The 16,199-nt window shown below is 41.9% G+C and overlaps 1 protein-coding gene across 2 annotated transcripts in view; it reads right to left on the bottom strand.

The window, feature by feature from the left end:
* The window catches only part of LOC135521209 (egl nine homolog 1-like), a 46,441-nt gene extending 42,021 nt beyond the window's left edge, over positions 1–4,420 (bottom strand). For both annotated transcript variants that reach the window (XM_064947140.1, XM_064947146.1), the window contains exon 1: positions 3,358–4,420. In XM_064947140.1, coding sequence (XP_064803212.1) covers positions 3,358–4,101 — 744 coding nt within the window. In that variant the 5' untranslated portion in view covers positions 4,102–4,420. The remainder of the gene's footprint in view (positions 1–3,357) is intronic.
* Positions 4,421–16,199: the final 11,779 nt, after the last annotated feature.

Below are 16,199 nucleotides of genomic sequence, written 5' to 3'. Positions count from 1 at the left end.
TAATGCCATTATTGCTTTTCTGATGATTTGTACAATTTATCAAGGTTACTTGTCGCTTATAATGATGTTTAGGCTACTGATGTTTTAATCATTTGACCACGCATCTTGCTGACTGTGCGTCTTGGTGGTTGGGGCATTTATTTTATTTTGTCATTATAAACAGAAGCTGTTACCGAGTTCGAACACATATGCTTTCTGTTTCATTGTTGTAACAATGGCACTCCACAAATAAAATTGATTCACCACTTGAATTTGGGTGTTTTCTGTTTTTACATACAGTAACATAAACTAATGGAAATGCTGTAGTGTTATTTGAAATAAAATAACAATTGTATTCTAATGTTACCCAAGGCCTTCATAAACACAATCAAATTATAATTTTTGCCATATCATATATGAAATGTATGAATTACACTGTTAGAGTGTTGCAGACAGAATCACTCCTCATTCGCTTGAACGGGGTTCCTCGAGGCCCAGCGGTTCTAGTGTTAAGAGGGAAAGGTTGTTGTGTGGGAGTGTGGCACATTGGTAGTGCTGTAGTCTCCCAAGCACATATGGCCAATAACTGCATGAAATCAAATCCTGCCACCACTTTCCTCATGAATAAACTGAAAAACATACGTTAGGATGACAGAGCTCCATTGTCCTTACAACGAAAAAGGAGGTAGTGATGGAGGGAAAGAGAATCTGGACTCTTTAGTAATCGGGAATACCCCATTCTCTCTGTTTTTTTGTCATAAGACTCAAATATCCTAGCATATGGAAAGTAGCATATCGTAGTAATAGTTTAAGTCTTAATAAATGTATGTAATATTAAATGAATTAAACAATTTAATAATCAAGTAATTTTGGTGATTTTGTTTTGTTTCAAGCAGTGGTGTAAAGTACTTAAGTAAAAAATGCTTTAAAGTACTTTATATATTTTTTCCAGTGTAAATTGTAAAGTAAACGCAACATGTAAAGTGTTGATCCCATGTTTCATGAGCTGAAATAAAACATTCCAGAGATGTTCCATACGCACAAAAATGTATTTCTCTCAAATGTTGTGCACAAATTTAGTTCACATCCCTGTTCGTGAGCATTTCTTCTTTTCCAAAATAATCCTATGCCCTCCCAGGCCCACCCATGGCTGTACCCCTGCCCAGTCATGTGAAATCCATAGATTAGGGCCTAATGAATTTATTTAAATTGACTGACTTCCTTATATGAACTGTAACTCAGTAAAATCTTTGAAATTGTTGCATGTTGCAATTATATTTTTATATTTTTGACAACTTTTACTTCAGTACATTCCTAAAGAAAATAATGTACTTTTTACTCCATACATTTTCCCTGGTCATCCCTACTGCCCCTGATCTGGCGGACTCACTAAACACAGATGCTTTGCTTGTAAAGAATGTCTGAGTGTTGGGAGTGTGCCCCTTGCTATCCCTAAATAAAATAAATAAAACATTGACAATTGTGTTGTCTGGATTGCTCAATATAAGGAATTTTAAATTATTTACACTTTTACTTTTGATAAGTAAGTATATTTTAGCAATTACATTTACTTTTGATACTTAAGTATATTTAAAACGTAATTCACTGGGTGACTTTCACTTGTGTCATTTTCTATTATGGTACCTTTACTTTTAGTCAAGTATGACAATTGAGTACTTTTTCCACCACTGGAATGCAATGTGCACTATTCAATTATTATTTCCCCCCATTAAATGACTGTTATTTGACTGACAGACGCAGGGACCTGACTGGGTACCAGCTGGAGAAAGGGGGGGGGGGGCTTGTGAGCTCTCTGCAGGATGGGGGTAGTGTGTGTAGGCTCCTTAGTACGTTCAGAACTCTTGGTGTAAGGTGTGAGGTGTTGGACTGACAGACTCAGGGACACGGGTTCCTATCCATATCAGGGCTACATTCCAAATTTTCGTTCATACATTGCATTCAGAAAGTTTTCAGACCCCTTGCCTTTTTCCACATTTTATTACATTACAGCCTTATTCTAAAATGTATAAAATTAATGTTTTTCTTCCTCAATCTACACCACAATACCCCATAATGACAAAGTGAAAACAAATTTTTAGAAATGTATGCTAATTTATTACAAATAAAAACCAGAAATACTTTGCTATGAGACTTGAAATTGAACTCATCCTGTGCATCCTGTTAACATTGATCATCCTTGAGATGTTTCAACAACTTGTAGTCCCACTGTTTTAAATTCAATTGATTGGACATCATTTGGAAAGGCACACACCTGTCTATATAAGGTCCAACAGTTGACCAGTTCATGTCGGAGCAAAAATGTCTGCAGCATTGAAGGTCCCCAAGAACAGTGGCCTCCATCATTCTTAAATGGAAGTTTGGAACCACCAACAATCTTCCTAGAGCTGGCCGCCCAGCCAAACTGAGCAATCGGGGGAGAAGGGCCTTGAACGGGGAGGAGACCAAGAACCCGATGGTCACTCTGACAGACCTCCAGAGTTCTTCTGTGGAGATGGGAGAACCTTTCAGAAGGACATCCATCTCTGCAGCACTCCACCAATCAGGCCTTGTTGGAGTTTTCCAAAATGCAGGATCAAGGGAATGATGAACAGAGCAAAGTACAGAGAGATCCTTGATGAAAACCTGTTCCAGAGCACTTAGGACATCAGACTGGGGTGAAGGTTCACCTTCCAACAGGACAACAACCCTAAGCACACAGCCAAGTCTCTGAATGTCCTTGAGTGACCCAGCCAGAACCCGGACTTGAACCTGATCTAACATGTCTGGAGAGACCTGAAAGTAGCTTGGCAGCGAAGCTCCCCATCCAACCTGACAGAGCTTGAGAGGATCTGCAGAGAAGAATGGGAGAAACTCCCCAACTACAGGTGTGTCAAGCTTGTTGCGTCATACCCAAGAAGACTCGAGGCTGTAATCGCTGCCAAAGGTAAATGTGATACTTCCGTTTTTTTATACATTTGCAGATTGTAGATTGGTGAGGGAAAAAACCATTTAATCAATTTTAGAAGTCTGTAAAGTAACAAAATGTGGAAAAAGTCAAGTGCTCTGAATACTTTCCGAATGCACTTGATATAGGCCAATGCTTATTCCATATTATTTCAAGAATAGGCCTATCTGTTATTATAGTATGTATTATATATTCTTATAGTATAATTAATGATACCATATTCATATTATTATTATTACACATTTAAAAATATTTTATTATTGTTTTCAATATTATGATTATTATGTTGCTGCAAAAATAAATGCTTAAGACTTTCATAACTTTTAAATATGCCTACCTGGAGAAGATAAATAGCTATTTCAATGAGTTAAAATCTAATAATAATGTGCTACTCACTTTCAGTGTTTACTTACTTTCGTCCTTCCATTTATTCTGTAGTTTCCCAGTTTACCATTACAGTGTCGGACCATGTCGTCCATGCGACTCATGAGAAAGGCTACCTTCTCACAACCAGGTTCTCTTCCTTCAGTCCAGGTTATTTTGTCTCCTCGTATATCTTTAGTGGAGTCGCTTCTTTGACTAACCAACTGCCCATCAGTAAATTTACCAGTCTTGTGGAGGGCTCTCACATCCTCCAAAATGCTCAGTCCAGTCTCTTCTCCAAGGAAATTGTCAACAACACAAATGCCATGCTTATTCATACATGGAACAATATAGTCCATAGCCAGTTTTTGCGGGGGGGGCATCGTTTGTCCGTTGGTCTTAGAGCTGAGTTTAATTCCTTCCCCAGTCTGCTTGCTGTCAGACACACTACCCGAGCGAGTTGCTGAAGTGATCAAATCTTTCATTCTTTCGCCACCTGCAGGCGGATTTGAAAGCCCAGTGTTTGTGGTGCTCTGAGAAGCTGTTTTACTCTGTTGTTCTGTGCTTTTCTTTTTTAGCTGCTTGTCTTGCCCTCCTTTCGCAGTCCGTGCGGGCTGTTGTGTTGATTCGGGCTGTGGCTGACACTGTGGTTTCTCGGCCTCTTTACAAAACTGCTTGTGCTTCTTCCAGTCCGCTTTCTGGTGTTCTTTACTACAGTAGAAAGAGTTCCGACACCGTCCACATTTAAGCAGGTTTTCCATCTTTCCACAAAGCTCACAATACTGCTGGTCCATGTCCAAATCGGTCCCGGCGGCCCTTTCCTTTACGCTCTCTCTCTCTCCATGCTTATACAAGAGCGAATGCCACTTTAAACCGAGGTCTTTTCACGCGCTTCTACCGTGCAAGTTTAGAAGGCTCCTGAAACAATACAAACGAAACCGGAGAGCGGGGGCTCCCAGGTAAATCAATGAATCACGCGGTGACTTGCGCTCCTTTTGGGTTCCGTAGTATATAAAATACTGTTTGAACGCGACATAACAAATTGTCTGACTCTTGTTTGCAGTGTGACGTTCTGGTCGAGTCGCATGGCGACGACGCACCGTACACCCCCCAACCCCCCCAACTCACTCCACACGTAGCCCAAAGTAACCCAACCCCTGGCGTCAGCATAACGAGGGCATGGCCAACCATTAAGGGCCAAGGCCCATTCATAAGGTTGAAACGAAGAGTTGTTGTTGTTTGTTTTTGTCATTCAAATCATTATTAACTATAACCACTCATTATTTTATATTTTCAGTTAAAGTTAATGTGGTTGTTTACATATGCATGTTATGTTTACTGCTTATGAATGTGTTTCTAAGTTATGAATGTGTTATGAAGTCCTTAGGTACATTTCATGATTTGATGTTCCCAATATTCTTCTCATCATTAAATAGAAAGTGTTTCGACCTGCAATGAAGCTTTGTTAATTTGCAATATGTCTTTCATCAAATTTACTTTTTATACTAGGATAAAGAGTGAACTTATTAGCCTAACATATAAAACGGTATATTCAGAGTTGATTTTAAAAATATATGATACTACATTATAAATATAATATCATAATAATCATAAACCAGAAATATGTCGCCTACATCATAAACCAGAAATACCTGGACTGTAATAAGAAGAAACAGCAACACCTTATCAAAACTGTGGACAACAATTCACCACCGATTGATGTTTGACTCATTCACTGAAAATAGATACTGGCAAACGGTCATGTTCCTTTACCTAGAAATTCCTCTGCACCAGCAGCATAAAATAAATGAGGATTAATATCAAACCGAGTTGAACACCTGCTTGGTAAATACTGGCACTCTTACAGGAACTGTAGGAACTGAGTCTGGCTGCACGTACACAGTCAGCTTCAGTCTTTTTAGAGGGGAGGACCTCATATAGCATTCAACCTTTACCTCTCCCGAAGAAGAAGGCATGAATGTGTTTCATTGTAAAAACAAGGAAGACCAACCTGCAACCTTACTGTCTCCTAGCAGGGTTATAATAAACCATGAGTTGGAAGTGCATCATCAAAATTATACTGCTCAACTTTGGAATAAAAGGGTGTTGGTGCATTTAAAAAGTTGAGCATGCACTTTAAATAAAACATAGTTCAAATATCAACAACAACAGAAAGATTTTGATTGTGATAATACCCATTTTTGCTGTATAAACAGAGGGACACAAATGCAATTTTAAAAAACAACAACAACACAAATCACCAAGTAGAAACGTTTGGTAACACTTTCTATGAGGCACCAAAACTTTCAAATTGCGTTATGCCTTAAGATATACTTACAGTAAATTATAACACTAGAAAGTGTTACCAAGTTTCTTCTAGGCACTAGGGCAACTCAGCCATTACATGAAGTGTGTCAAGGCACTGATTATGACATGCCGCCCTTGGATAAGACATACAATTACCCAAAGATTATTATTTCTCATTGCTATCTTAGGGAGAGGTAGAGAATTGGACTGAGGCAGACATTATGTCTGCCAAGTTTTTGAAGGGAACATTAGGGCCTTTTTCTAACTGCTTTTTTCTGTAGTTATCTTAAAGCTTGAAGTTAATTTTAGAGTAGAGTCCTAGATGAATTGATTTTTCATCCATGCTGACTTGACCACTAGCCCTTTCCCAACAATTCCAGATTTCTTAAAAACAAATATAGTTTTTAATCAACATTCCAAAATTGATCGACAGCCCAACATTGTGGTGGTTATCTCACAGCAAAACAGCAAGTGTTAAATCAGAAGTGTCTATATTATCCTACACCACACGGTGTTAGCTACCTCTGTGTAGTGTGGAACAATATAGACACATTTTTGTGTTACATTTAATCCTATAAGTGTTCGCTTTCGGGGAGTTTCAGTAACCGCAAAGAGTTGAAAATGAACACTAATACAGTTGACTACTTTTGAACACTGTAGAGTTGTAACTTGAATTATACAATGTAAAACGTTAAGGTTAAGATGTTCTCACAGAGGGCTAATCTTTAGAGTGGTTGTTGTTTGCACAGTAACCATTAACATCTCTCAGTGGCTACATCTGGGGCGTAATTATCCCTGATATGAAAAGTGCTTTGATAAGGTCTGTCTGAGTAACAGTTGGCTTGCTGGAACTTTTTCTGCTAATACTATCTTAGATACGCTAAGAAGGGAGGGTGTTTTCACAACAACTTTTGGTAACTTTCTATGAGGCACATGCATTTATAATGCCTTATGATAGGCCTACCCTTGTAGTGTGTTATAACACTGGCTGTGAACTGTCATAAGAACTCGTAAGTAGATATAACATCCTTATAATACACTCTCTGAACTCTTTGCATTGATGACAGCTTTGCAAACTCTTGGCATTCTTTCAACCAGCTTCATGAGGTAGTCACCTGTAATGCATTTCAATTAACAGGTGCGCCTTGTTAAAAGTTCATTTGTGGGATTTATTATTTATTTATTTATTACTTATTTGGTAAAAGACCGAGTCCATATTATGGGAAAAACAGCTCAAATAAGCAAAGAGAAATGACATTCCATCACTACTTTAAGACGTGAAGGTCAGTCAATCTGGAAAATGTCAAGAACTTTGAAAGTTTCTTCAAGTGCAGTCGTAAAAAAACACCAAGCACTATGATGAAACTGGCTCTCAAGAGGACCACCTCAGGAAAGGAAGACCCAGAGTTACCTCTGCTGCACAGGTTAAGTTCATTAGAATAACTGCACCTCAGATTGCAGCCCAAATAAATGCCTCACAGAATTCAAGTAACAGACACATCTCAACATCAACTGTTCAGAGGAGACTGTGTGAATCAGGCCTTCATGGTCGAATTACTGCAAAGAAGCCACTACTAAAGGACACCAATAAGAAGAAGAGACCTGATTGGGCCAAGTAATACGAGCAATGGACATTAGACTGATGGAAATCTGTCCTTTGGTCTGACGAGTCCTAATTTGAGATTTTTGGTTCCAACCGCCGTGTCTTTGTGAGACACAGAGTAGGTGAACGAATGATTTGTGGTTCCCACCGTGAAGCATGGAGGAGGAGGTGTGATGGTGCTTTGCGGGTGACACTGTCAGTGATTTATTTAGAATTCAAGGCACACTTAACCAGCATGGCTACCACAGCATTCTGCAGTGATACACCATCCCATCTGGTTTTCGCTTAGTGGGACTATCATTTGGATAATGACCTAAAATGCACCTCCAGGCTGTGTGAGGGCTATTTTACCAAGAAGGAGAGTGATGGAGTGCTGCATCAGATGACCTGGCCTCCACTATCACCAAAACTAAACCCAATTGAGATGGTTTGGGATGAGTTGGACCGCAGAGTGAAGGAAAAGTGTCCAAAAAGTGCTCAACATATGTGGGGGAACTCCTTCAAGAGAGTTGGAAAAGCATTCCAGGTGAAGCTGGTTGAGAGAAGACCAAGAGTGTGCAAATCTGTCATCAAGACACTGGGTGTCCACTTGTTTTGTGTACTACATGATTCCATATGTGTTATTTAATAGTTTTGATGTTTTCACTCTTACTCTACAATGCAGAAAATAGTACAAATAAAGAAAAACCCTTGAATGAGTAGGTGTGTCCAAACCTTTGACCGGTACTGTATGTTTGGATAGTAGGTAGGCCTATTATATTCACTTCATGGCCAGCCTGACTGTCATCTCCTCGGTTGCTTATTAGGCCCACTTTGCTGCCACATATAAAATGACACAACAACATCGGCACTGGGGCACAGGGTATGTCTGGCAATAACTCACCTTCTCCTTTCTGCTCCATCTGACGGCGGCAGTGACTTTGCACGCCCCAACACCGAAGGCTTTGTTAGGCCCTGCCATGATGGTACGTGGTGTTGACGTTGGCACCTGCGGGTAGGCCTGAACCGATCCGTGGTGTTGGAAGCATCACAGTATTGGCATTGCCAGTCTTGGCTTGCAGCTGAGTGTGCCTCTCCGATGCACGTGTATGCAAAACAGCTGTGTGTAAAGTGACCTTTTGCAGTGTTATGGATGAAACGTCATGGATGAAACACCAGTTCGTTATGGAAGCAGAGTCAAAATCATAATCAATGATTGGATAGAATTAACACAGCAATTTATGGATAAATACTCTAGGCTAACCTTAAATCGTTGCAATTTATCCATTATTCTCACATGGGGGCTTTGAAAAAGCCATACCTTCACAGAAAAAGTCTGTAAGCATTTAAAGAGAATGTGGAGAGAGGACTCAAGCAACTGCGCATTCACGACCCACATAAACTCCCACATCGCTCAGTCTGTGATATGTATTGTCTCACTAAGAAAGGCCCAGTCGACCCAAAGTGATAAGCGCACTGGGTTTCTTAACAGATGCATACCAAATATAAATTCCTGCCCCTATCTACATGGCTGTGATATTACCACCTCCTTTAGAGGGTGTCACAATATACCAACCCCCCTTAGAAGGTGTTGCAAAAGATGGAGGTATACTATTTAACCGTCTGTTTTGCCCTCATTTTTATGTCACTTACGCGGTTCACCGCTCCCATGGAAAACATGGGACCTGGTTTTGTCGATGTGGGCAGACGTTTTGATATTCTTGGATGCCTACCACGCCAGCGCATTTTCAAGGTTGCATCTGAAGTCTTACCCTATATTCTTCCGATCTAGTGCACCTTTGACCAGAGCCCTATGGTCCAGAGCCCTATGCACTACACAGGAAATTGCAGAGGTTTTGGACTCGAGTCACATGACTTGGACTCGAGTCACAAATATGATGACTTGTAACTCTACTTTGACTTTAACACTAATGGCTCGTGACTTGGACTTGAGCCTTTTAACTCAAACTGACTTGATACTCTACCCAATCCCAAATATAATAAATTATGCTATTTAAAAAAGTGTGCAGTATATCAACTCTTCATTTAATGGGATCACAGTTGGAATCAGACAGCAGCCAATCAAATTGTGCCAGCTGAGAGAAAGTTGTGCGTGGCAATGCAGAGTAACGTGGGCAGGTGAATTCAGATGGAGCCCTTGGAAAGATGATACCCAAAATGTATTTTCGGATATAAAGACTATGCTGTATCAACAAAAAAAGGATTGCAACTTGCAAAACATGCAGGAAGAAAATTACAGACGGAGATGCAACAATTTCCAACTTTGTTCGACATTCGAAGCTGCACAAAGAACGGCGTGGCGAATATAGCCGACAGCTATATATTTAATTACTTTACTAGTGTAGGCTAACATAACGTTAAATCAATGACCCTCCACACAGTCAGTCAGTGCGGGAACGTGAACATTGCACCCAAGATTGAGCTACAACTGGCTACGCAGTTGGTAGCCTAAATCCTGCCTGATGTTACTGCTGTTCCTAAAACCATTGACATTAGTTAGCCTACTGCAACCACACAGAAAGTGTGTGTGTGTGTGTGTGTGTGTGTGTAAGGTTGGGCAATTGTGTACAAGCCTGCATCACCCGACTGCGTCCCATAGTGAGCCTCGATAGTCGATCCCTATTGGGGGGGGTGTCTTTCTCATGGCTACCCATGTTTTTCCACGGAAATATAACGTTTATTTGGAAAGTAATAAATATATAGATATTTTTAAAAGCTTTCATGATTTGCGTAAATGTAATATACTGTCTTACTCTTGTTAAAAATATGAAATGGTATAACATTTGGTGAAGAGCACATTATGACTTGTTTAGGACTCGAAACTCAAAGTTTAGAACTTGAGACTTGACTTGATACTTGACGGTTTTAATTTGAGACTTGACTCAGACTTGCCTGTCTTGACTTGGAACTTGACTTGAGACTTGAGTGCTAAGACTTGAGACTTATTGTGACTTGTAATACAATGACTTGGTCCCACCTCTGGGAAATAGGGTGCCATTTGGGATGGATCCCAACTGTTTATTGTGGAGAAAGTCAGGTGTGCTGTCTTTTTTTCTCTTTCTCTCCTTCTCCTTCTCATCCTTTTCTCCTCATCACCTTAAATAAACCAGACTGTCCCTGTATTATTTCAGATCATCAGCGTAGGGGGAAAGTGTGGCCTGAAACATGGCTGAATGTTGAATTGAAAAGGAATTTTGTTTCATGTAAGTAACCTTTGAGTTACTTTGTATATATAGTTTACTTTAACGTATTAAACATGTTTTATAATGGCCCTAATTGAAATGATAACAATCCTTTTTTAAGCATTGCACAATGGATTTTCTCATGGGTTTGGGAATTACTGTCCCACCTTTTGCGAAATAATGACTCAACCCATGTTAGGGAAAGGTGGGAAAAGTTTAAGCCTCATCTCTTGCCAATCCACTGATCCAATACTCCACGAGTAACCTAATAGTCACCTTAATGGCATATTACTGCCCAAGTGCCAAGGGAAGGAATGTTGGACACTCCACAAATCATCCAACCGTGGGCACTGCCAGGCACCTCTCTGACACAAAAGACACCAAGACGGCGTAGTTTGTCCTCTCGTGTACTTTTGTATTTTTCGTATTTTTCGTATATATATTTAAATTTATTTTCAATCTCTTTTCAATTTTTAATTCGATTATACCTTCCGGTAACCTGCCTCACCCAATGTGATACGGAATCGCTATTATTTTCAATTTTAGAACACATTCAAGAACCTCCAGAAGCTAACCAGCTAATTAGCTACAAGCTATTTAGTCATTGTTAGCCACTGCTAGCGGCTTTACCTTCTGCACAGTTACCAGCCCTGTTTTTAGCCTGGATAATACTCACTAGTCTACCAGTATCGGACTGTCTCTCCACAACAACGCCGGATTCCTGCCGTAATCCCTGGACCACTACTTCTGATCTTCACAGCTAGCTTGCAGCTAGCTAGCTCACAGATAGCTTGCACTCACCGTGGCACCCAGTAGCGAAGCTATCCCTGAGGCCCACCTCCCAGCCTACTCAGCTGTTCACCCGAACCCCACTCATACATGGCTAGAGCCCAATACTCCACCGGATCCTTGCTGTAAACTCTGGACCTTGGCACTGGATCACCGCTGCTACCGATTGGCTATAGTGGCTAACACCACTGCCACGAAGCTAGCACCAGTTAGCCGTGTTAGCTGTGAGCCAGGGGCATCTCCCGGCTAGCAAACTAAATTCTACAATACCTCTTTTGCCATCTGGCTTGGATTCTCTGTTGACACGGCGCCCCGCCGCACCACCACGACTGGTCTGCCGACGAATGCTCCATCCGCTGTGCCTTCAACCGGCCTCCGTCGGAGCAGACGCTCCTACTTGCCCCGGGCTACTAACTTTAAACGCCGTGTCGCCCGCGTGCTAACGTAGTGGTGGCTTCCCTGTTCCATCTACTGCTGCCCCCTAGACACTATGATCACTTGGCTACATAGCTGATGCCTGCTGGACTGTCATTAATCACGGTACTCCATTCTGTTTATTTATTTTTATCTGTCGGCCCCAGCCACGAACTCAGGCTCTGTGTGTAGTTAATCTGACCCTCTCTGCCTAGTCATCGCCATTTTACCTGTTGTTGTTGTGTTAGCTGATTAGCTGTTGTTGTCTCACCTGTTGTTTTAGCTAGCTCTCCCAATCAACACCTGCGATTACTTTATGCCTCGCTGTATGTCTCTCTCAAATATCAATATGCCTTGTATACTGTTGTTCAGGTTAGTTATCATTGTTTTAGTTTACAATGGAGCCCCTAGTTCAACTCTTCATACCTCTGATACCTCCTTTGTCCCATCTCCCACACATGCGGTAACCTCACCCATTACAACCAGCATGTCCAGAGATCCAACCTCTCTTATCATCACCCAGTCCCTGGGCTTACCTCCGCTGTACCCGCACCCCACCATACCCCTGTCTGAGCATTATGCCCTGAATATATTCTACCACGCCCAGAAATCTGCTCCTTTTATTCTTTGTCCCCAACGCTCTAGGCGACCAGTTTTGATAGCCTTTAGCCGCATCCTCATTCCACTCCTCCTCTGTTCCGCGGGTGATGTGGATGTAAACCCAGGCCCTGCATGTCCCTCATTTGTTGACTTCTGTGATCGAAAAAGCCTTGGTTTCATGCATGTCAACATCAGAAACCTCCTCCCTAAGTTTGTGTTACTCACTGCTTTAGCACACTCTGCCAACCCTGATGTCCTTGCCGTGTCTGAATCCTGGCTTAGGAAGGCCACCAAACATTCTGAGATTTCCATACCCAACTATAACATTTTCCATCAAGATAGAACTGCCAAAGGGGGAGGAGTTTCAGTCTACTGCAGAGATAGCCTGCAAAGTAATGTCATACTTTCCAGGTCCATACCCAAACAGTTCAAACTTCTAATTTTAAAAATGTATCTCTCCAAAAATAAATCTCTCAGTGTTGCCGTCTGCTACCGACCCCCCTCAGCTCCCAGCTGTGCCCTGGACACCATTTGTGAATTGATCGCCCCCCATCTAGTTTCATAGTTTGTTCTGTTAGGAGACCTAAAATGGGATATGCTTAACACCCCGGCAGTCCTAGAATCTAAGCTAGATGCTCTCAATCTCACACTAATCATTAAGTAACCCACCAGGTACAACCCTAAATCTGTAAACAAGGGCACCCTCATAGATGTTATCCTGACCAACTGGCCCTCCAAATACACCTCCACTGTCTTCAATCAGGATCTCAGCGATCACTGCCTCATTGCCTGTATCCGCTATGGGTCCGCAGTCAAACAACCACCCCTCATCACTGTCAAACGCTCCCTAAAACACTTCTGCGAGCAGGCCTTTCTAATCGACCTGGCCCGGGTATCCTGGAAGGATATTGACCTCATCCCGTCAGTTGAGGATGCCTGGTCATTCTTTAAAAGTAACTTCCTCACCATCTTAGACAAGCATGCTCAGTTAAAAAAATGCAGAAGTAAGACAGATATAGCCCTTGTGTCACGCCTTGGTCATTGTATTTTGTGTTTTTGTTATATATTTGTTCAGGCCAGGGTGTGACATGGGTTTATTGTGTTGTCGTATTGTTTTTTTTTGTAGGCATTGGGATTGTGGTTGATTAGGGGTGTGTCTAGTTTAGGCTTGGCTGCCTGAGGCGGTTCTCAATCAGAGTCAGGTGATTCTTGTTGTCTCTGATAGGGAACCGTATTTAGATAGCCTGGGTTTCACTTTTGTATTTTGTGGGTGATTGTTCCTGTCTCAGTGTAGTTTCACCAGGCTGTAATTAGGTTTCACGTTCCGTTTTGTTGTTTTGTATTTGTATCAGTTATTTCATGTACCACGATTCATTCATTAAAGACATGAGTAACCACCACGCTGCATTTCGGTCCGACTTTCTTTTGACAAACGAAGAACGCCGTTACACCTTGGTTCACTCCAGACCTGACTGCCCTCGATCAGCACAAAAACATCGTGTGGCGGACTGCAATAGCATCGAATAGTCCCAGCGATATGCAAATGTTCAGGGAAGTCAGCTTTTTCAAGCAGAAATTTGCATCCTGTAGCTCTAACTCCAAAAAGTTCTGGGACACTGTAAAGCCTATGGAGAACAAGAGCACCTCCTCCCAGCTGCCAACTGCACTGAGGCTAGGTAACACGGTCACCACCGATAAATCCATGATAATCGAAAACTTCAACAAGCATTTCTCATCGGATGGCCATGCCTTCCTCCTGGCTACGCCAACCTCGGCCATCAAGCCCTGCCTATCTAAGGTCTTCGAAAGCCAAGTCAACAAACAGATCACTGACCATCTCGAATCCCACGATATCTTCTCCGCTGTGCAATCTGGTTTCCGAGCCAGTCAACGGGTGCACCTCAGCCACGCTCAAGGTACTAAACGATATCATAACCGCCATTGATAAAAGACAGAACTGTGCAGCCGTCTTCAGCGACCTGGCCAAGGCTTTCGACTCTGTCAATCACCATATTCTTATCGGCAGACTCAGTAGCCTCGGATTTTCTAATGACTGCCTTGACTGGTTCACCAACTACTTTGCAGACAGAGTTCAGTGTGTCAAATCGGAGGGCATGTTTTCCGGACCTCTGGCAGTCTCTATGGGGGTACCACAGGGTTCAATTCTCGGGCCGACTCTTTTCTCTGTATATATCAATGATGTTGCTCTTGCTGCGGGCAATTTCCTGATCCACCTCTACGCAGATGACACCATTCTGTATACTTCTGGCACTTCCTTGGACACTGTGCTATCTAACCTCCAAACGAGCTTCAATGCCGTACAACATTCCTTCCGTGGCCTCCAACTGCTCTTAAACGCTAGTAAAACCAAATGCATGCTTTTCAACCGTTTGCTGCCTGCACCGGCACGCCCGACTAGCATCACCACTCTGGATGGTTCCGACCTAGAACATGTGGACATCTATAAATACCTAGGTGTCTGGCTAGACTGTAAACTCTCCTTCCAGACTCATATCAAACATCTCCAATCTAAAAATCAAATCTCGAGTCGGCTTTCTATTTTGCAACAAAGCCTCCTTCACTCACGCCGCCTAACTTACCCTAGTAAAACTGATTGTCCTACCGATCCTCGACTTCGGCGATGTCATCTACAAAATAGCATCCAATACTCTACTCAGCAAACTGGATGCAGTTTATCACAGTGTCATCCGTTTTGTTACTAAAGCACCTTATACCACCCACCACTGCGACCTGTATGCTCTAGTCGGCTGGCCGTTGCTACATATTCGTTGCCAGACCCACTGGCTCCAGGTCATCTACAAGTCCATGCTAGGTAAAGCTCCGCCTTATCTCAGTTCACTGGTCACGATGGCAACACCCACCCGTAGCACGCGCTCCAGCAGATGTATCTCACTGATCATCCCTAAAGCCAACACCTCATTTGGCCGCCTTTCCTTCCAGTTCTCTGCTGCCTGTGACTGGAACGAATTGCAAAAATCGCTGAAGTTGGAGACTTTTATCTCCCTCACCAACTTCAAACATCTGCTATCTGAGCAGCTTACCGATCGGTGCAGCTGTACATAGTCCATCGGTAAACAGCCCACCCAATTTACCTACCTCATCCCCATACTGTTTTTATGTATTTACTTTTCTGCTCTTTTGCACACCAGTATCTTTAACTGCACATGACCATCTGATCATTTATCACTCCAGTGTTAATCTGCAAAATTGTAATTATTCGCCTCCCTCCTCATGCCTTTTGCACACAATGTATATAGACTCTTTTTTTCTTTTTTTTCTACTGTGTAATTGTTTACTCCATGTGTAACTCTGTGTTGTTGTCTGTTCACACTGCTATGCTTTATCTTGGCCAGGTTGCAGTTGTAAATGAGAACCTGTTCTCAACTAGCCTACCTGGTTAAATAAAGGGTAAATTAAAATGTAAAAAACCCCAACATTTATCACCCTACACTGCTCTGCGCTGGCACTCCTGGTGGTGGGGTTTAGAGATAGTAAAAACAAACAAACAAATACAGAGAAAAACAAAAAACACAAGCTTGGCAGACTGGCGAGGAAGGGTTTGTGTGCCTGCCTTGTCACAAGGTAAACATAACAACTTGTCATACGCTGACATAACTACCCTGTCATACGGTAGACATAAGGTTGTCACAAGGTAGACAAAAGTCAGCAATGTTTCAGGCCATAGGGCAGCTATACTCTACCCCATTGTTATGAGGTAATAAGCAGGTTTTCCCAAACCTATTTATAACATATTTTCACATGCACCCATACATAGGGCAACTATCACTGTAAAACCTGATTAGTTACATTTTCTCAAATGGTTGTAGGAAACCAATGGCACTGAACCATTTGAGAATATATATATATTTTTTGAGTATACTGCACTGTCAATGTTTGAGTAAGCATAACAAGTGTTCTTGTTAACTGTACTTAAATAAACAGCTCAAATGTAACGTAACACGATGATGTTGGCTTT

The sequence above is a fragment of the Oncorhynchus masou genome, chromosome 4 (genome assembly GCF_036934945.1).
Source record: "Oncorhynchus masou masou isolate Uvic2021 chromosome 4, UVic_Omas_1.1, whole genome shotgun sequence".
Classification (NCBI taxonomy): domain Eukaryota; kingdom Metazoa; phylum Chordata; class Actinopteri; order Salmoniformes; family Salmonidae; genus Oncorhynchus; species Oncorhynchus masou.
This window is presented reverse-complemented; position numbering and strand designations above follow the sequence as displayed.